Here is a 20667-nt window from a genome sequence, read left to right on the forward strand (position 1 = left end):
CGGCAGCCTCAGCCCCCGCAGCCACATGTCGTGGGGTGCGGGGCAGCACCTGCCCCCCGGGCTCCCCAAGGCCACGCTGAGAAAATCAGGTAAGCCCAGGGCCCCCTGAGCCGCCCAGGGGGGTCCCCGCGTCTCTGCCAGCTCCCCCCTGCAGGGATGGGCTGCTGAGCCCCCGTGGGGTGAGTCTGCACTGCATACATCTTTACGCACGGGTGACTTTGGACCCTGTTTTAAATTTTATTTGAGATATCATGTTATTTTAATACTTCTGTAGCTGGTTGAGAAGCTGCCCTTCTGCTTCTGCCTTTCAAAACGGACCCATATCCCACAAGAAATTCCCCAAGCAAATGCAGGCTGCAATTCAAACCTCCTCAGAGAGGCATTGGGCTGGATTGGGGCACCTGCTAATACAACCCCTGCAAATCAGCGCGGGAGGATTTTCTCTGTATTTAACCAAATACCTTTGAGCTACCTTAAAACATTCATTAATCATTGATGTGAGTCTCTACCATAAGCAGGCAAATGCACAGAGCAAATATTTGGTGAGATATTAAAAGTAAGTTTGCGATTATTGAGAAGGATTGCTAAGCATCTGTCACTGCTTCACAAAACTAAACAAGCCGCTCCACATGCTGCTTGCAAAAGGCAGGGGCTGACATCCCTTGGTGATTGCTAACAGAGTGGGATCCCAGCCTTGTTATCTTTGCTTATCACAGTCCAAGGTAATTAAATGCAATGATTAACCAGCACACAATCCTGCCTGCCTGCAGGAGGACGGGAGCTTGCTGCTGCCTGACTGCACAAGCATTTCCAGCATTAGCCAACACAAAACAGGGTGTTGGTAACTTCTACACCCCGAATAGCTCGGCTAGCCCCAAACCTGCCGGCATTCTCTCTTCCAAATACATGTGCATGAGTGCAAAGCTCAGCGGGTGACCGTGGTGACATCCGGGGTCCTTTACATTTGGGGTGATTGCAGCTGGTGGTGTGAGAGCAGCCTGGGCTGAGCCAGTGCCTGCTCTGTGCCCCCCTCATGCGGGTGCAGTGCTGGTGTAAATGGGGGGTCACAGCCCTGCGGGCTGCAGTGCTGGCATGGTGTTCAGCACGGGTGGGCAGGACTGGGGGCATGGGCTGGACTGGGGAGACTGGCTATACTGGTGGGAGAACACTGGCTGTACTTCTGGGGAGCACTGGCTGTACTGGTGGGGAGCTCAGACTGTACTGGTGGGGAGCTCAGGCTGTACTGGTGATAAGCATGGGCTGTACTGGTGAGCAGCATGGGCTGTACTGGTGGGCAGCCCCATCCCCAGCATGTGCTCAGCAGAGGCAGATGCAGGAACAGTGGTAACATGCGGCAGTGGTGCCGGGAGCTGCAGGGCCTCGGCCCCTGCCCCATTTTACATTTCCATTAGGGTTCCCTTTCCCTTTTTGACCCCACGACCTCGTGGGGTTTATTCCTGAACGTCAGGGCCAAGCGAAGGCGAGGGGGCCCGGGGCGTGCGCGCCTGCTGCCCTGAGGCAGCCACTCCGTCACAAAAAAAAAAGCAAGTTCGAGTTGCATTCACCCTATTGCATTATAAATACCAGAATTAGCCTTGCTTAATTATTTAAAACTATAGATTAAAAGCAGACAAAGGCTTTTTGCCTTCTTTCCGGAGCACACGTATCATTTATCGGTGATACGGTCGCCTGGTGACAAGCAAGGGGGAGCATGCCAGGTCCATCGGTATGAGATGCTCCTGAGCTGCTGGCAGGAACCAGAGGAGAGGAAAATCACAGTGAGGATGGGAGCTGGTACCATCTCGCCCAGGGAGGGTAATGATTAGCATCTGTCAATCTTTGGGCTTGCCATATTATTATTATTATCATCATCATCGTCATTATTATTAACGTCATCATCATTATTAATGTCATCATCATCATTAATGTCATCATCATCCATCACCAGGGCAGTAAGCCACAGCAGTCATTAAGCTAATGTGAAGGAATGACAGGTATTTTGTTCCGGGCTCGGCTGCGTAACAGCGACACACGGATTAGCTGGGGTGTTAAGGCGCATTTTGTGGGCTCAGCTGAGGGGAGTCACCCACCAAAGGGCTTCCAGGCACCGCGAGCCCCCCCATCAGGTGGCACCCATATCTGACCCACTAAAGCTGGCACCTGGGTGCCTTGCTCTGCCCTGAACCTACTGGCCATGCAGAAAGTGGCTTCCAAAAGCAAGTGCCCAGCTTTGAGGTCAAACCACTTTGTCCTCCAGCGGCAGATCCTCCGCAACGCGGTTGCACACCTAAAAGCTGCTCTCACTGCACAGACACCAACACACAATTGTTTCCCTGCCCCGTGATGCTGACCCCGGCTAGTCTGTGTTTATAAAATACAATTAATTAAGGTTAGGAAAATCATGCAAATTAGCAAACAATTCAAGAATCCAAAACGAAACACAAACTTTCAGCTTCATTCTTTGTAGGACTTACCATACAGCATGACCTTTCCTGCCATTACACTCTCACGGGAAAAGCTGTAGGGCCAAACCCCAGCTCCACTTCAGACAGTGGAAATGCATTGACTGAAAGTTCATGCTCTAAAATGAAAAAAAAATGTTAACTGCTGGTTAACAGGTAGGAGTGTGCGTGTACCAGTGCTTTAAAGGAACTGAGGCTAGTTTAAAGATCGCTCCACCTGCACGTGCCAACCCTTGCAGGGTGTGAGGACAGGCTCGCTCCTCTCAGCCTTCCCGAGGAGGAGGGGTGTGAGGGATGGTACCCACATCCTGGGGAAGGAGGGCTCCCCGGGAAGCGGATACCATCGGGGGCCGTAGCCCAGAAAAGGGAAGGTTCCCCCCATGATTGCAATTAAATGCATCAGAAATTCATGTTATTTCCCAGGCTCAAGTTACTTGTGTAAATAGCTTTAAACTAGCTCCGCTGACCTGTATTGAGTGTGTTGGTTTCGCAGTCTCCTTACTTGCGGGATGTGTATGACCAGCTTGTCATTAGTCTGTTGGTTCTTTAAAAAAGATGCATTCGTTAGTAAATCCCAGGCATCCAGAAAACCAGAGGTTCTTCTCTGTAGCCACAGTTTTAAGTGATCATTTCTGCCCAGGAAACAGTCCATTGGGTCAGTGGTTTTACAAACCCAGATCCAGGGCTCTGACCCTGGCCATCCTGAGGTTTTTGCCCAGTCTCATCCCTTCTACCAAGTAACAGGGCTTCACAGAATTACAAACAGTAATATCCTCTGAGCCTGGAACTCTTCCCAGAATAATGCCTTCTGCCTGTTTTTACATGGATGGCATCTCACAGAGGCCCATCCTCTGCTCAGAAAGTGATTTCCATACAGTATTTTTAACAAGAGCAGTTCAGTCATCTTCAGCCCCTATTGACAAACCTCTCCTGAGATGCTCTAGTTGGAAAATCAGTTTTCAAATGGCACATACAGCAGAAATAAAAGACTGCAAACTCTGTTCACTTTATAGATTTGACCTAAAACTAAACACTGACCTGTGCTGCAGAAGACAGCATCGGCAGCTTTGCAAGTTAAGGATGCTGAGAACCAACAGGGCATCGTTGCACGGGGCAGGGCGTGCTGCGGAGCGGGGCTGCCTACAGCGCTGAAGGAAGAGAAACTCAGATTGCAGCTGGTGTGGAAAAAGGCCAAGGGATGCGCAGAGGAAGGGCGAGCAGGTCGCAGAGGAGCAGGATATCGAGGAGAGCTTGGCACAACAAAATTAAAGGGGAGGCGGCATTTCACATGAAAACCTGCAAAAAAGCAGTGGCAAATCAAGAGGTGCTGGGTAGGAGCCCAGACCTGCAGCCTTCTAATCCCAACAGCTATGGATTAATAGTCTTTTAAATCTCTTTTGTTTTTCCCCATGTGAAGAACGGCTGGAGCCATGCAGGCAGCCGTAAGCAGAGCTGCACCCCTCAGGTTACCTGCCCTTTCCAGGGCCGTTAATCCCCTTAACATTCCTGGGGATTATTTCCATCCCAACAGGACGATGAAGCCGGCTGCCAGCGGCAGCGCGGGGAGCGGCACAGGGCGTGCGGTCCCGATGCAGAGGGGCTGACAGGGCAACCCACCACAGAGAGACAAGTCGCTTAACCCTAAATAAATGCTCTGCGAAGGGCATCTCCTCTGAGTGAGGGAAAACCAAAAAGCAGCACCAGCAAAGGGACGTGTAGCTCAGCTCCAGCCCTGGCCAAGCCCTTGTGTCCGATGCCTGGCCCTGGGCATGAGCCAGTCCTCCTCATCTTCCTCCTCCTCCTCGTCCTCCTCCTCCTCCTCTCCAGGAGCAGGCTAAAACCTTTCTCCTTGCCCTGGGCTGCACAAAAGCCACCCAGCACCCCAAGCAGCACACCGCATTTTACCCTCCTGCTAGGGTAATGTATTATTTGCAACATTCAGGTTTTCAAAGGCATTTAATGTTGCACCAAAACTAGCCGATATCCTGTTCCCCAAAAGATTGGGACTGAGCATAATCAGAAGTGGAAACAATTTGCCCCAGGATTGCAGGCTGATGATTTGATCACAAGCCGCCCAGGGATTTATAAGCATTTTCAGGCGGTCTGAGCAGGAATTTGGTTTTACTTTAGGTCAGAACAGACCAAGATATTAAAATGCCATTTTTCTCATCCAGCCAATCCCACACCCTGGGGCAGGAGGGCGGTCGGTCTCTGGGCCATCTCAAAGATGCTGAATATTCCCTGTGGGGTCTCCTAGAAAAATGATCAAGACTTGGAGCTCGTTTCACAGCTACGGTTGGGAGAGGAGATAACGCCATGCACGAAGTTTAAGTATCTGCCAGTGGCCCTGGCCTCATCATCCAGGCAGTCTTGCTTTTTACCTACAGAAAAGTCACTTGGAAACGTACTTTTCCTAGAAAGCCTCAGGCTTCTAGAAATGAGGAAAGGGGAAATATTTCAAAGCAAGCAAAAGACTGAGTATGTCAAAAGCAAACACATCTACTTTTTATAAGCAACACCCCAAAGCAGATCTATTTAAAAGGTCACACTGTCTTTCTGAGTACAGCAGAGGGCATTAAAATGCACATGTATTTTTTGTTTATATCTTGCCAAGAACAATATAAAAATGTCTAACACCTTTTGCTGATTTATGATGGTGGCCAAGGAGGTGCCAGAGCAGAGCCTTGTTCATTGATCTACGGCTGAATCATGCAAAAACAGACATCCTGCTGTAAATCCACTGCAGAGACCTGGCTTGATTTATACCTCCAGCACTATAAATAATGACAAAAAGCAATCTGATAGCAGTCTGTCTCCCCTTACACAGACATGAATTACATCAGGTCTTGAAGATGATAGATCTACTCCACAAGAAACATTTTGCACTGGCTCCCTATCTGCCAACCTGCAGGAGAAAGGATGCCTCATCCTTACTCCCCGCATAACCCCAAGATGTGTTTCAGGCGCACCAATATTTTTATATTCTCATTTTTCTTTTTCTATGCAATGCAAATGAAGACATTCCTTGAATTGTTCTAGACTAAGGTCTTCTGAAGGTTTAAAATCCTATTCTTGTAGTGAGGTTCAAAGCTCCTTCCAGTCCCAGTCAGGGGCAAAGTCAGGGCTTTGACTTTGTCCCCGGGGCAGCGGTACGGACACCCACTGGAAGCCAAACCCTCGAGGTCGGTGTCTGCACGCCCCTAGGCACATCTTGCACAGTGAAAATCAAGCTCAGAGCTACCTGCTGTGTCCAGGTCCCACAGTGTTGCTCAGGCAAATTGCACTCATTGTGAGGATTTTTGCACGCTGATTTAACAGCCGCCTGGCCAGAAATGCTTCCAGTCAGTTCCAGTTCCTCCCACTCCTTCCTTCCCAGTATTATCTTCATTTCTACTAGTTTCAGGGAAAAGATCCCCAGCTGCCTTCTGTAAACAGGCTGATAAATTGCTGCTTCTTCGCAAGCCTGAGCCATGCAATGCCAGATTGCTGCAGTCTGGAAACAACCACATTAGCCAGTTCAAAACCTCCAGGCTCGCTGCGGTCCTTCCCAAAGGTGCTACAGAAGCAGAGGGTCCCCCAAGGCAAGGGGGGCCCTTCCCTGATCGTCTTGGGTGCCTGGGGGGTGGAAACACCACAAGACCAAACCGAAGGGCTAGGTGACACCGTGCAATAGCACCATACACTGCTGGGCGTTAGCCCTATGTGAGGACAGCCTGCCCCAAGCAAACCTCCCGGGATCTGGGTCTTGGACGTAGGGAAGAAGGGACTCCCACTCCTGAGCTGCAACAGGAAACCCATACATCATGGAGGCAGGGGGAAAACAGTACTTTATAAGTAACAGTGCTGCACCAGTGCCCCAAGAGCTAGTACAGCTCAGCGGCAGGGCCCGAGAGCTACTTGGTATAGAAGAAACAGAGTCACTAGAGTTACAGCCATTTACAGCATCCAGGTTGGTCCTTCAGGCTTGGTTGGCTATGTAATCCTTCCATGCTCACTGCTCGCTGCATTATCCCCTAGCAGAGCACAACAGGCATATTTTTAAGATGGAAAAATCCAAGATCGATAAGCCCCAGCCCTCATCCTGCCGTGCAGCAGGATTTGGTAGCCAGCACACAAGCAAGTGCAGGCACCTCTGTCACTGGAGGCAGCTCCGATCTGAACAGCGGCACAGGAACAGTGGGAAAAGGGCGGCAGGACAACACAGTGACGCTGAGGCTAGTCTGTTACTATAGCTGTCCAAAAATGGTGTTTCCATTAAAAACACCTGGAATTTTATTTAAGTTACTTGATGGAGAGACTTGGTGGTTTCAAGAAGGAAGACATTGCTTTGCCATTTGAAATGGGAGCTCATCCATTTCTTTTCTGCCAAAACAAACCTTTGCTTTTGTATCTTCCTTCCTTGTCTTTTGTCTGCTTGCTGTGAAAAAAGACCAAAAAAGGGAAGTAGTAGAAGAAGAAAAAAAACAAAGCAGTTTTACCCCCAGTGAAAACCTGACATGTTTTCTCACTGTTCAAAACCTGACTTTCGTCTAACAAAAATTAGCCATGAAATTGTGCTGCCTTAACCCTTGGCTGTTCTTCAGTCCCTGCATCTCTCTGGAAGGCAACGTTGGGCCCCAGTTTCAGCCTCTGGAGTCCAGCCGCACAGGGGTTTGAGTCAGCCTGGCACTTGCCATCAAACATCAAACCATGCCACCTTCCCTTCTGCCAGCAGTGATGTATGATCCTAGAGGAAAATAATTTGATACAAGAAATCACTGGTTCCAGCTTCCAAGCACCCTTTAAATATGTACCGAACTATTCACCCCAATTACACTCATGTAATGGGCTCTGATTTGTTTTTCTTTGTTCCCAAAGCAGTAGAGCACTGGCCACATTAACATTCAATGAAAAGTTGTTTGATATTAAATAATTTCTTCAGCAGCATTATTCCTTACACAATTCTGTTTGATTGCAATCCACTTTACATTTGATAAGTAGTTACTGTGAAAGAATGACCTAGCCTGCTTTCTCTTGCCTTATTTTATTGATTTCTCTTTTAAAAGGGTTTTATTCCTTTTATACACGAGATTGCAATAAGAGAGAGAGGAAACATTACTGAACAACTGTTTTCTTTGCTGCTCCATCAACCCGTATAACTTCACACTAGGCCCCCAAAAATACTGTAATAATGAGATACTTACAGACATGGAGCTGCCTACACCCTTTTCCTGGGACTTTTTGTTCTTACTGGTAAACTTCCAAATTGTTCAAGTGAATAGTCAGGAATAAATTGCTCTTTCTGAGCCCCTGATTAGACTGCACACTGAATAATTGTAGGCAGCCCCACTGTGCTCTGCACTTAAAGACACAGCCCACCGCATGCTGTTTGTCTTATAACTTGTGCTTTGCACTCACTTTGTATAGGGTTTTTTTGTAAAGAAGAAATGTAGAGCACTTGGAAAATACCAACAGGTATTGCCTGTGGCTTGCCTGAAATCCAAGCTGCCATCACTTCCAGAACAGTGGGCTCTTCTTACACCCAGAACATACAAATTATTACAGCACAATCACATACTGCATGGGCGAATTATGTTTTTCTTGGCATTGGGCTCAATCCTGGTTATTAGGCCAGTAGGATATCAGCAAAATCTTTCCTTGACAAGAGGTTTCAGATACAGCAGCACTTCCTCAGGCCTGTGTTTCGAAAGCCCCCCAAACCCCACAGCATCCCCTTGTGCTAAGGGACCGATGGCCTTGGCCAGGGCAACCAAAGCAGCAGCTCAGCACAGCCCACATCCATGGCTGTTCCCAGTTTTAGTTAGACATATCTTGCATTAATTAATCCTTGGCACTAAATGCTGCAGCCGCTGAAGCAGTGGCTGGCAAGTAATTTAAGTGATCTAATTAATACGTGTCTCATCAACAACGCAAAGGGAATATTTTTTTAAAACCTCTAAAAATCCTGCACCAGCACATGGAGGCACATGCACACAGACACTGACACATGTGTCGAGCAGCCGGGGCAGGCACTATCCCTTCTCCTCTGTCTTGCCCAGGGAGGAGACCTCCAGTGGGTTCCCATACCACGGTGGGGTGAGACTTCTCAGGCAAACACCTCTCTTTTCTTCCAGCATCGATGTACACCGAAATACAACGGGAGCGACCAGACGGTGGGAATATCCTGACTCACCCAGACTACATAGATGGAAACCCAGACCTCATCAAACCTAAAAAGCTCCTAAATCCCGTAAAAGCCTCGAAGAGCCACCAAGAGCTGCACAGAGAGCTGCTGATGAACCACAAAAGGTAAGAGGAGGTCACAGCCTGCCACTGGTGGAGTGGTCCGAGAGGGGCTGAGCCGTCGGAGCTCAGCAGCTGAGGCGCAAGTACCAGCAGCAGCCTGCAAGCTGGAAGGGCACAATAAATCCCTTCACTTGCACACAAACACAAACTTGCTGTAGCCCTTTCCTCTCTTCTCTGACGTGACAGTTTCTTTTAAAACAAAAGCAGAACACAAAGCCCCCTGCTCTGCCATCCTGAAGCACCAGCCAGCACTTTTCGGAGCTGCTTGCTATTTCCACCCACCTCGAGCCACAAGTGCCAGAAGATGCGATGCATCCCTACAGCCCCTTTCTCAGTGTCCCACGTATGTTTTCTCCCTGGTCCTGGTTTTTCCGCCTCCATGACTGACGGGCCAAGTCCCCAATGTACAGCATTCCTGTGTGCTTTAAGGTCAACCCAGAGGCAGTAAGAGGCACAGGCTGGATGGAGCCAGTGAAGGCTGGGAGAGCACCAGGGTGAGATCATCTGTACAAGGAAAAGGCTAATCACTGTCTCCCTAAAAATCAAATGGGTGAAGATAGGCTAGAATTCACATTGCTGACTTTGTACCCCATCACCCCAATTTAACTCTTCGGGAGTACAGCTACAACATCAGGAAAATGACACCAGTGACTGAGAACCTATAACCACATCATTCCTTTAGGAGTACAGCTACAACATTAGGAAAATGACACCACTGACTGAGAACCTATAACCACATCATTCCTTTGCAGCAACTGTCTGAACATCACTGCAATAAAAGCATATTCAGTTCAGAGGCTTTTAAGCACAGCAAGAAATCTGCTGGCTTTATATTGACATTTTCTGAGCACCCGGAAATATTCCGACACAACAGCACTTTGGCCATCTAATTAAAAGGAGCACAGCCTCTGTTCAAAAGGACTACAGTCAACACGAGAACCAGACACATACATTAATTCGGCAAACAATCAAGCCTGCCAGCGGGGTGCATTAATCAATACTGGCACTGGCTGGGCTTGGATTTGATTTGATTTTCCCAGAATCAGAAGAATTACAGGGACGACCATACCCAGGCTGTTCTCTGGCATCAAGACAGAGGTAACTATACCAGCCAGATATTCTTAAAATTCTCTGGCTTGAGAGTGACCATATTCTGCCTAGTGATACTGCTCAGTTTAAAGACTCACCCACCAGCATTGGCTTTGATCTTGCAGAACTTCATTCCAGTCTAACCACGATGGAACAAAGAATCAAGAAATCCCTGCAGCAGAGGTAACAGGGACGAACAGCGGCAGACAGGGTACAGACCCCATGGCATCAGGCTGAGCCGAACTTCAAACTGGCAAACAAAAAGTACATCATCACTTTGTATTCTAGTTCTGTGCCTGCCACCATGTAACATCCACATGTGCCATCAGATACCGGGAGGAGGCAGCTCCACTGCAGCCAGCCTGCATCTCCTGACCCCTCTCCTTATAGTCCTGTACTGCTCAGGCATCAGTTTAAACCTGCTTTGACTCTGGCCTCCCAAATATTTTTCAGCAAATATGTGAAAAAACCCTACTGCAACAAATAATCCATCATTACTAGTTTCTTGTCACTCTTGAATCCACCAGTTTTGCTTCCTGCTACATGTTACTACAGAGGGAGATTATGGAGAAGGGGAGAGAGAAGCATCTACAACTTGCTCATGTTTCTGCTTTGCTGTTGGTTTTTCCCCTTAAGCAGCAGGGAGAAGCAACTCAAATCAGCAGCTTGTGCCACAAACCCCTTGTCTTAGTCAACACCTCTGGGTACTAACAACTCAGGCTGATTAAATCAGAGTAGTAACAAACCCACATGCAACATTGCAAGTTGCATCTCCAGCAAGCCAAGGCAGGTTTGCCCTCTCTCAAGCCTTGGGAAAAGCATTTCTGAAGCATCCAAGTTCTTCATGCCTTGAAAAACCATCATGAGAACTCTGGGGCCAATGCAATGGCTGTTGTATCATCTTCACTGATGTTGCCCTGAACTTTGTCCTGTCATAAAGCAAAAAAAAAAAAGAAATTACAATAGGAAGCTTCATTAAACGTGGCACTGGAGGGATGCAAGCACTGGTCCCCAGCCATGTTGTGACAGTGCAGAGGTTTGCTGCATCTGGAGAGTGTTTCCCTCTCCTGCCTGCCAGTTCAGCACCTGCCACCTTGCCAAGAAACCTCCGTAGGCTTTGATGTCTCTGCTTTCAAACAACCTTAGCAGAAACCAACCAGCCTTTGGTCAACAGAAACCTCTTGGTGCTGAGGAGAAGCTTTGCCTTAATAGCACACCCTGACCTGCCATTCCCTGAGCAAGCCCTTAGCACAGACTTGGGGATGTCTCCTCTTTGCCTCAAAACAGACCTTCACCCACAGGAACACCAAACATCCCACATTTTACAACAGCACTTGTAAACACCCTCAGCCCATTGATTTAAAGGAGTGTTGAACCCAGCCCACGGAAGTGGTCAGGCCCTACTCCTTCCCCATGTGTGACAGCTATGAGGTCTTCAACTCCTCCTCAAAAATACAACTTCAGTCAACTACTTCTAGTCCTGTATTTTCCTGCAGCATGCCAGCTGCTGTTGCAGAAGACAGCCTGTGTAAATGTGGCCTTGGCCACTTCTTAATAGTCTGTTTTTCAGCAATGTGAAATTCTGTGCAGTTGCAATGAAGTCTCCCCTGAATCCAGCAACGTTTGACTTCCCAGCAGCTCCAGGTTTTGCCTCTCTCTGGCTAGGGCTGAGCAGGGCAGAGAGTCACCACTTTCAGTGATTTAAGCCAGGAAGCGCATGGATTTTACAAGGGCAGATTCCTTGTGGCACAGAGGTGAGTTGGTCAAACCCTATCCTGGAAGGGTAGGAACCATCCCGTGACCACGCAGGACCACGTTCACCCAGAGCCCTACACATCCGTAACTACTCTCGTGCTTGCAGGGTGGCAGAAGCTGGTGGGAAGGTGGCCAGGGTCAGCTGCAGGAGGTAAAACTTAGTGTCTAAATTCAGGCATGGCAATACTCAAAGAGTTAGGTTTCTGAAATTTGTTTGGAGAACTTCTTTCATCTCTTTACCATGTATTTATGCCTTGTCTGCATGTCCTTGCCATGTCTCCTTTGCCATGATCCCACCCCTCACAGAACAGGGCTTGGAGCAGCCACGCTTCATCTGAGACGCTTTGGGCAGCTGAAGGGGAGCCAGGCGCCTGCGCCATCGGCAAACGCTCCGGCTTCCAGAAGAAAAGGACATTTCATTTTGGCCTCTTCACCCAAACTCTCCATGTCAACAGAGGGATCACAAGCTCTCAGCTCTGAAGCAAATCTAGGAAGCGACAGGGAGGAAAGGAACTGCCAGGACAATTATTGCAGATCAATGACTACCCCTGCTGGTGGAAAAAAAATCGTCATTATTTAAAATGTCTTCAAGGCAGCTGAATGTGTCACTGACATAATTAAAACTAGTAACAGCAGGAGCCAGTGGAAGGTCCCATTTCCACATCCGAACCCGAAAGCTGTAGCACCTCAATGTAATGGGATTAGCAAAACTTCCAGCACCAGAAGCCCCATACACGGACAGCTGTGCCCACCCGAGGCACACAGCCCACGGCACCATCCCAGCAGCGAGGTGCTCCCAGTAACACCCTCAAAGCCTTGTGGATGGATTTGTGGACCAGGTCTCCCATGTTTCACTTTCGGACCGAGAAGAGCTGTGTTGTTGTCTGTCTGGCAGTGGTTACAGCCCAGGGTGTAGGTGCTCCCGCCCTGATTTATCTGCTTTTTATCCACAGAGGTTTGGGCGTGGAGAGCAAACCAGAGCTGCAGCGGGTACTCGAGCACCGACGGCGAAACCAGCTTATCAGACAGAGGAAGGAAGAAGAGGAGGCAAAGAAACTGCAGTCTCCTTTTGAAAAAGAGCTATTAAAGAGGCACCAGAGGCTGGATCAGGTAGAACCGATTTGGTCATCCCCGGGTTTATCCTAACCACCCCTCCTGAGGCGCAGACCACAGGGGAGATGAGTGGGCTGAGGCTCGAACCAAGGTGTAGTGTTGCTACCCCTCCATATATAAAACAGCAGCCACAGCCTCAGTGCTGCTCCATGTGGCTGCAGCACCCTCATCCTCACAGGGGGATTCACCTCGTTCATACCACCTCGGCCAGGACCCCTGCTATGTACCACTTGGCCCTGGGTCTCCTCTGGGTCCCATGTGGTGTCCTTGGAGTGTGCTTTCCAGTTCAAAGCACCCCAAATAGCATGGGGACTGTTGCAGCACCCACCACAGGGGTGCCTCAGGATCCTGGGGTGCGGGGTGAGAGGCTGGAGAAGTGCTGGAAGGTGCAAACGCTGCTGCAATCACACCCAAACTGCTTTTGGGAGCCGTTCCTGGCATGCACTCTGGCCAAAAACATGCCTGGGGAGACCAATATTCAGCATGAGCACTTGCCAGCAGCACAGCCATGCCCCAGGTGCTCTCTGCACCTGCCCCCTTACCCAAACCAGTGCAAGCAGCAGGTCAGCTTGTTGCCGCTGAAAAGAAAGTCATTCCCTGTTCTACTTGCCAGTGTTTGCACGGTAAATGGATGAAACTGGTTTATTTAATTAATGACACGACAGCTCCCCTGCAATAATATCAGCCAAGCCAAGATCACTTGAAAATCAAAGCCCAGCACTCTCAGAGAAGACCCAGGACTATGAAACAAGGTGGTTTAGGCACAGATCCATAAAGACTTCACATATAAAAGTGAGGCAATGCAACGACTTACCCCCCCTTAGACCATAACCTAATGCTGAGAGCTTTTCCCAAGGCCTCTTCACAGGCCTCCTTTGCTGGGAAGGATTCAAACTTCCTCCTCCATCCTCCATGCCAGGTCTGAAGTGAAGCACTCCCCTGCTTTTCTGCTGGAGATGTTCCTCCCTGAAGGGGCGGAAAAAAGGTTTCAGCTGGCCACAAAAAGAGACTCAATGTGAACATGGCTCTGGTGTAATGGTTTGGAAAAAGAGAGCACCAACACATGCACTACACACTCATTAAGCTTTAGGCAATAATAAGTGGACACCCAGCAATAATGAAGCTCACCATTTTAACGTAGCTAATGCACTTTTGTCCTTTAGCATACACAGTTAATGGTGACTCTTCTTTCTCACAGTTGGAGAAAGAGCAGGAGAAGCAGGAAGAGCATGCACCAGAATTCATTAAAGTCAAGGAAAACCTGAGAAGAACATCGACGGTGACTGGGGACGAGAAAGCAGCGTAGCTTCTGCCAAAACTCAACAGGGATGCTACCAAGGCCAGCGCTAACACAAACACGCTGACATCTCTGTACATGGTGGACATTCACAGCCGCATCGTTGGGGCTACTTAACGGTTATTAACACTTGCTCCAGTAGAAGGCACAAAAAAGGTTTTCCCAGCCCAGGAAGGTATCATTGTGGAAAAGCTGCAGTATTCACCGAGGAAGTACTCACACAAGGAGATGCAGAGAGAAATTACATTTTTTTCCCCCCAGATTGTGGGTGCATGTTAACCTCCAGCTAACTCTTGGTTAACCCTCAAGACACAGTGACCGTTTAAGCCAGGGAAGTCTGTGGAGGGATGGTTTGGGGGACCCTTGCTTCTTCCTGGAGGCAGGCTCGCCAGGCACAGGGTGACAGGAGGGTGGCTGCAGCTCTGGAGAACCTCTTGGAAACCTGGGTGGTAACGAAAAGGGACAATCTGCGCATTACTGAGAAAGCCCAGGTGACCATAATGGCTTTCCCACGGGACACTGGTATCGCACCAGTGTGTGAGTCGAGCCTGGCTGAGGCTGTGTGTCCCCGCAGCACACCCATACTATTAGAAAAAATAACCGCTGTGTGCCCAGACCAAGGCAGCACAGGCAGGTGCAACTGTTCTTCACAAGCACCTTTAAACTGCATTTCAAACCTGTTTGAAAACAGCTATTTAGGCACTTCCATGCTCAGGCAGAAAATACGTTGGACTATACCATCAACGCCCCAAGTGGGAGGCAAAGGGTCTGTGCAGAAAGCGAAGGGTGTTTGCAGCATGAGTGTCCATGGAAGCGTGCAGTGACCAGGCAGCAGATCCCTGTAGATCTAGCAGACACAGATAAACTGCTTCTTGCCTCTGGACTGCTGAGCTTCAGCCCCTCACCCAGCAGCTGGACGTGTGCTACCATAAGGACCCACAAAAAATGCCCTGTAATTGAGAGGCAGTGAGGTGGTAACGTCATACTGGTGTCATACTGGTGTCAGGCTGCTGTCCTGTTCACTTGCACAGAGCTGACATCTGTAGGCACCCGGGGCTACGGGGCACGTAGGTACTGATGGAAAACTATTTGTCAGTGCTTCTCATCCCCTTTTCCAGAGATCAGAGCTGCCTCATTTCAGTTGCCACCTTTCAAAGCGAAAAATCTTCTTGCTGCTGGTATAGCAAAGCTGAGATAGCTGGTGCATTTGCACCATGTATGGACAGAGCCTACCACATTTATGGGGCATCCACGCCTTGAGGTGTCCCCATCTAGAGCTAAAGTTGCACCTTCAGGAAGATCTCAGCTTCTTGCTTCTCACACCAGCCCTGACACAAAGCCTAAACAGTGTAACTCACCGACTGCCTTTGAACACTGGCTCTTGAACGGCAAGCCTCAATGGACCCAGTCAGCTGGGAAGGTAATACCTGGTTAAACAATCTCTACTATCCATATCTTCAGTGGATCCGTATGTAAATTAAGGGAAACTGGGCATTTATCACATATTTATTAAAAAGTTACTAATCCATTACCTAGTCCAGCAAAGTTTCATTTCAGAGGACTGTTGCTCGAACCTGGCATCTGAGCCACATCACGTGTCAAGAGCAGTGATACAGGTACGGGGCTTTTGCCACAGTCTTGGACTATAAAAGACTTTAACTCAGTTTCAGTCCTTGAGACCCTGTCTCATGGCACTGTCTCTGTGGTAGTTTTAGCACCTCGTTCATCATGCTTATTCTAAACAAGTTTTTATTTCAGAAATCCAGTGCATGTGGTCACTACAGGTCAAACAAGACCTGAAAGAATCTGTTATGTCCTTTCCAACTGCGACGCTTTTCATACAGGTTATGATTAAAACCGTGAGGAAGAAGCAGCATCGACCATTTTTTCAGGGGGAAAAAAAGACAAATTTCTCTAAGAAAAAAAAGGTGTTGCCAAGGATGCTTGTATAGAGTTGTAAAGGATACTGTTTGATACTCCATAGATAGCATCGGTTTAAATAACAAGCCAGAATTACTGTGCTGAGGTTTTGTGAGGGGTTATGGCACAGATTAAGTAACCTTGATGAAAGAGCTCAAAAAAAATCAGCAAATTAATTTGTAATTTTGCCACAGATGGAAGTGCACTCCAGGAAAGGCAATCTGTCGCTCCATATGCACCAGTGAAATCAGTGTTATCAGCTCACCCGGGCTGGGATGGGGGCATTTGTGCAAGTCCTTGCATGGCAGTCAGCCGGTAAGGTCTGGGAAAGCTGAGTGCTCAGATCAGCAATGAAACGGTTGAAAATATTTTGCTGTGGGCTTCTCGAGTATGCAAATATTATCTGGAGAAAAAAGAAATAATCAAGGTGTCTCCCTTTGATGTGGTGACCACCACATGAACGCAGTTGGGGATTGCTAAGTCGTAAGTTGGGGGTTGTCTGCGTCATTTTCAGTGGGTGTCCAGAGGGGAAACGGAGAGCCAGGTCATACTGTCCTAACTCAGGCTGAGTTTATAGACCCACAAGAAACCCCTCCAGAGGTGGAGAGACAGCAGAAAGCCCTGACCCCGCTGCCCACTGGGACCCCGTGGGCCGTGGGCTGGGACCCAGCCGCACATCCACGCACAGACCCACCAAACCAGCCACAAGCAGCTGGCACTGGCAGCTCCCGTGGGGCCGGGCCGGGCTGCAGCAGCCCCACGGCACACAGCGGGGGACATGGCGCTTCGTCCCCGGCAAGGGCTGCAGGCTCCAGCCCTCCGTGACAGAATCACAGAATCATTAAGGTTGGAAAAAATGTTTAAGGTCATCAAGTCCAACCATCAACCCAACACCACCATGCCCACTAAACCATGTCCTGAAGTGCCACGTCCACACGTTTTTTGAACACTTCCAGTGATGGCGACTCCACCACCTCCCTGGGCAGCCTGTGCTAATGTGTGACAGCACGTGGGAAATGATGCTTTCACTGTTCAAGCATCAGCTTAAAAAATCACAGCATTTTCCAAGACAGCTCTTCTCACCCCTGCAAACTGGTAACTGCTTCCCCAGCGGGGCTCAGGCCCAGAGCCTGTACATCCTTCATCGATGCTCTTCTGCTTCATGGCACGGCAGTGTGGAGGTGGCACCTGAAAAAACAACAGTGTAGGCATCACCAGGAAGATTTTGGGGTATCTTTGTGTCTCTTTTTCTTTTAAATTAATTCCTCCCTATGCCCCTAAAACACATTTCTGGATAAATGTAGTGTATCCAGAAGATACAGATTATCAGAGTATTGACGGAAGACAATCTTTTGCACTGTGTATGTTGCCTATGTGGTATATAGTCTATATTCTGTGTCAGCGGTTACATTTATATAAAAATATATGTCATGCAACTCTACTTAATTAACTCACACTCTTTAATGTGGACACTTCTGAAGAAATAAACTAAACGATGATGTGTAATTTGCTCTTTTCCACAAGGAACTGAAAAAGCTCCGATGATACAAGCAGACAACAGCCAAATAAACTGATTGAACATAAAAATCAGTGAAGTCTGACAGCAGCTCCTTTGTTAGTGCTGCCTTAACTTACTCATCAGTGAGCTCTTTTCATCATCCACACCCAATGCTGTATCCGTTGCTTATCCCTAGACTTCATCTCAATTTGCTGAAGGTTTACAGGCACAAAAATTGTGGAATCAGGCTTTGTGCACTGAAACTTCCCATATGTTTGATTTCTAACTGGCCATGGATGCCCACCTGCCTGGCAGGGTAAGACCCACAAAGCCAAGGAAACATGTTGCCCTTGGATTTAAAAAAACACACAAAGGGAAATGCCTTTGCTGGAGAGCATGGCCTTTGCTGAGACACAAGACCAGGGGACCCAGGCAGGACTTTGTAAAATGCTTTATCAACCTTTCACAACCCCAACCGGTGCGGTTTCGATGGGCTATACCCCACAACTGCTTACATTAATCACACACCTCCTTTCATGCACGGATGCCAAAGGCAGTCTTTCGTGACAGTTCCTCTTCCATGGAGGAGAGTAAGAAACAATCATTTATGTTCTTTAAAGATATGCTGCTATGCACAAACTGCTCCATTGCCTGGATTTTTCCTACTGCCAGAGTTTTCAATACCAGCTTTGCAATTTCTCCGGGTCATGCTGAGATCTCTTTTCCTGTGCACTCACTCCTGAAGTGGCCCTAGACAGTTTGCTGCAGTGGAATTTCCCAATAGGGAACCCTTATGCTTTACTGCCTAATTTACTTCTTGTTATTGCCTCAGAAATGGCAAATTCTAGTTTTTTCCTCAAGCTAGCAGTATCCTCAGCCTGGCCCTGGCTGAACACCCTTTCTCAGGAACTCCCCTCTGCCTATCCTAGGTATTTCTCTATATTTAGATCATTTCCCAAAATCATCTAAAACTGTCACAGACTGATGGGTTTTGTGTTGATAAAAGCATCATATGAAACCTGTGAGTCGGACATGATACTGGGGATATCCAGGCTTATGGAAATGGGGAAAAAATGCAAAAATATCAGCAACATAATAATTGCGGTGTGTTCCAACACACCACGACCAGGTGGTTTTGTGGATTTTGTTGGTTGCCACCACAACCCGGGAGCTCTCTGGGCACCCTGCAGGCACGTGGAGCCGAGGCGCACGAGAACACTGCCGGCTGTGCGGCTCCGGTGGCACTCCAGCTCAGACTTCCCTGACACAGACTGGCAATGTCCCACCCAGGCAGCACCCAAGCCTGCTCGAATATGAGCCAGCATGAACATCAGGTTGCAAGCAGGATCAGGGATCGGTTTCTTCCAACTTTTCATCCCTCACTCTTCCTTCAGGAGACCTGGACCTGCTAGCTGAACAGCAAACAGCACTCGGGAAGCACAGGGCTGAGCGCTTCTGACTCCAGCAGAAGAAAACAGCAGAGCAAGTAGAGAAAGGCCATGGATAACCTCAGAAAGATGCTACTGCCTTCCCAAGCGCTGGCCACCTCGAGGTGCCGTAGGATGTGATGCTGTGTGATACGGACCAGAATACCAAGCAGCACATCCACAGGGCACCCTACTGCTCTGGCAGGGTGGCAGAGCCACGCGGCATCTTTAATCTACCAAACTCATCCCTAATGCATCATCCACTGCCCGTGAGCACACTCGTTGCACCAGTCAGCTGCTCCGATTTATTGCTGCTCTTCAGGGCTGCTGGGCTTGGTTTACTCAGGTTTAAGCTTAAAATTATAGTTATGCAAAACCACATCTGATTTCCCATCCTTTGTTTAACTTCCCATGTTAAAGCAACTACGGTACGGTGAATCCCACCTGTCTCACCTCCTTCCCAGACAAAGCAGTTTCCAGTGAGACACAAGCAGCTCTGAAGCAGCAGCACAGAATCACTAAGGATGGAAAAGACCTTTAAGATTGAGTCCAACCAGCAACCCAACACCACCACACCCACTAAATCATGTCCCGACGTGCCACGTCTATATGGTTTCTGAACACTTCCAGTGATGGTGAAGAGCACAGACTCATCGATGAACGGTGGGCAGGAGGGACTCTTCTCCCACCAGGCTCATACTGATGTAGCCAGGGGATGTGAGTTGCCAGCTCCTGCCCACTAGACATCAGGACAGACTGCAGCGGGGACAGATTTAGGATTGCCAGAGACGAAGGCAGCACGCAGCCCGTGGCACGACCCAGACTGCGAGGCACGTCCCCGATGCCCTGGCTGGCACACCAAACTGCAGGAAGGGCTGAGGGCAGCGCCATAACTGAGCTGAGAAAACCCTGAACAAGTCAAATCCACAGTGAAGGAGCAGTAAGAGCCCAAGGGGAGCTCTTCTCCACCCTCAGCAGACTAAAAAAAAAAAAATAAATAAAAATACTGGGAGAAGGACAAGGTGCCACTTCGGTGACAGAGCTGGAAGCGCAGCCTCCAACACACAAACAGCCTGAAGTGAGATCAGGAAAAGGTCATTTTTTTTTAAATGCAGAGGCTCCAGCCCTTTCGGCACTGGGAGCCATGGGACTCTACGCCTAGCGGGCGCACAGGCTGCTGCCTGCAGAGGTCAGCTCCGGCACGCCGCCGCACACACGCAGAAACTCGTGTGGGCCGGCTCGAGCGCCGCTGGCCCCGGGGACAAGGTCCCTGCAGCGGGGACGCGGGGAGCGCGGCCCAGGCGGGTAGGAAGCAGCCAGACGGCTCCCCGACGGACGCGTGGCACAAGGTATGTGGGGTTTTGCGCTTGCACGTAGTGGACAGACACACAGATTTTTCTTACGCAGCCTCACGGAAGAGGGAGCTGGCGGTCGAGCCGTCCCAGTGCTCCAGCGCTGAGCCCAGCGCTTCCTGGGACGGCTCAAGGGCAGGTCTGCGTTACTCCTGTCTCGTGTACTCAAGATTTTCTCCCTCCTAAGACACCTTCAGTCACAGAATATCAGGAAGGCAGGAATTGAGAACATATTTGCAACAGCTTCCAGAGTTTGCATTTCTTATAGTATTAAAAGTAGTTCAGGAAGGCAGGCAGCCTCTTCAAGGGAAAAATCTGCTTTATTTGCCACACACCACACCTTTTTTGTTATTGGTATCCTGCAACAAATCCTGCTAATACGGGAATTATGAGGTTAGGAGGTAATGTAAAGCCACGGTCGGTGGGAAGCAGCATGGGAAGAGCTGCCAGTGCCAGCGAGCGCAGGGCC

At 49.0% G+C, this 20667-nt stretch overlaps 1 protein-coding gene across 1 annotated transcript; it reads left to right on the plus strand.

The window, feature by feature from the left end:
• Positions 1-15: 15 nt before the first annotated feature.
• FAM107A (family with sequence similarity 107, member A) lies at positions 16-14031 on the plus strand. The gene is made up of 4 exons (XM_010297076.1): positions 16-89; positions 8576-8750; positions 12545-12701; positions 13903-14031. The coding sequence occupies exons 1-4, from the start codon at positions 26-28 to the stop codon at positions 14008-14010; spliced, it is 504 nt and encodes a 167-aa protein (XP_010295378.1). The 5' UTR covers positions 16-25; the 3' UTR covers positions 14011-14031.
• Positions 14032-20667: the final 6636 nt, after the last annotated feature.

The sequence above is a fragment of the Phaethon lepturus genome, unplaced genomic scaffold (genome assembly GCF_000687285.1).
Source record: "Phaethon lepturus isolate BGI_N335 unplaced genomic scaffold, ASM68728v1 scaffold34660, whole genome shotgun sequence".
Lineage (NCBI taxonomy): Eukaryota > Metazoa > Chordata > Aves > Phaethontiformes > Phaethontidae > Phaethon > Phaethon lepturus.

Coding starts and splice junctions, on each gene's coding strand:
- FAM107A (XM_010297076.1), top strand. CDS start 26: ATGTCGTGGGGTGCGGGGCAGCACCTGCCCCCCGGGCTCCCCAAGGCC. Junction 8,751..12,544: donor CTGCTGATGAACCACAAAAG/GTAAGAGGAGGT, acceptor TTTTATCCACAG/AGGTTTGGGCGTGGAGAGCA. Junction 12,702..13,902: donor GGCACCAGAGGCTGGATCAG/GTAGAACCGATT, acceptor TCTTTCTCACAG/TTGGAGAAAGAGCAGGAGAA.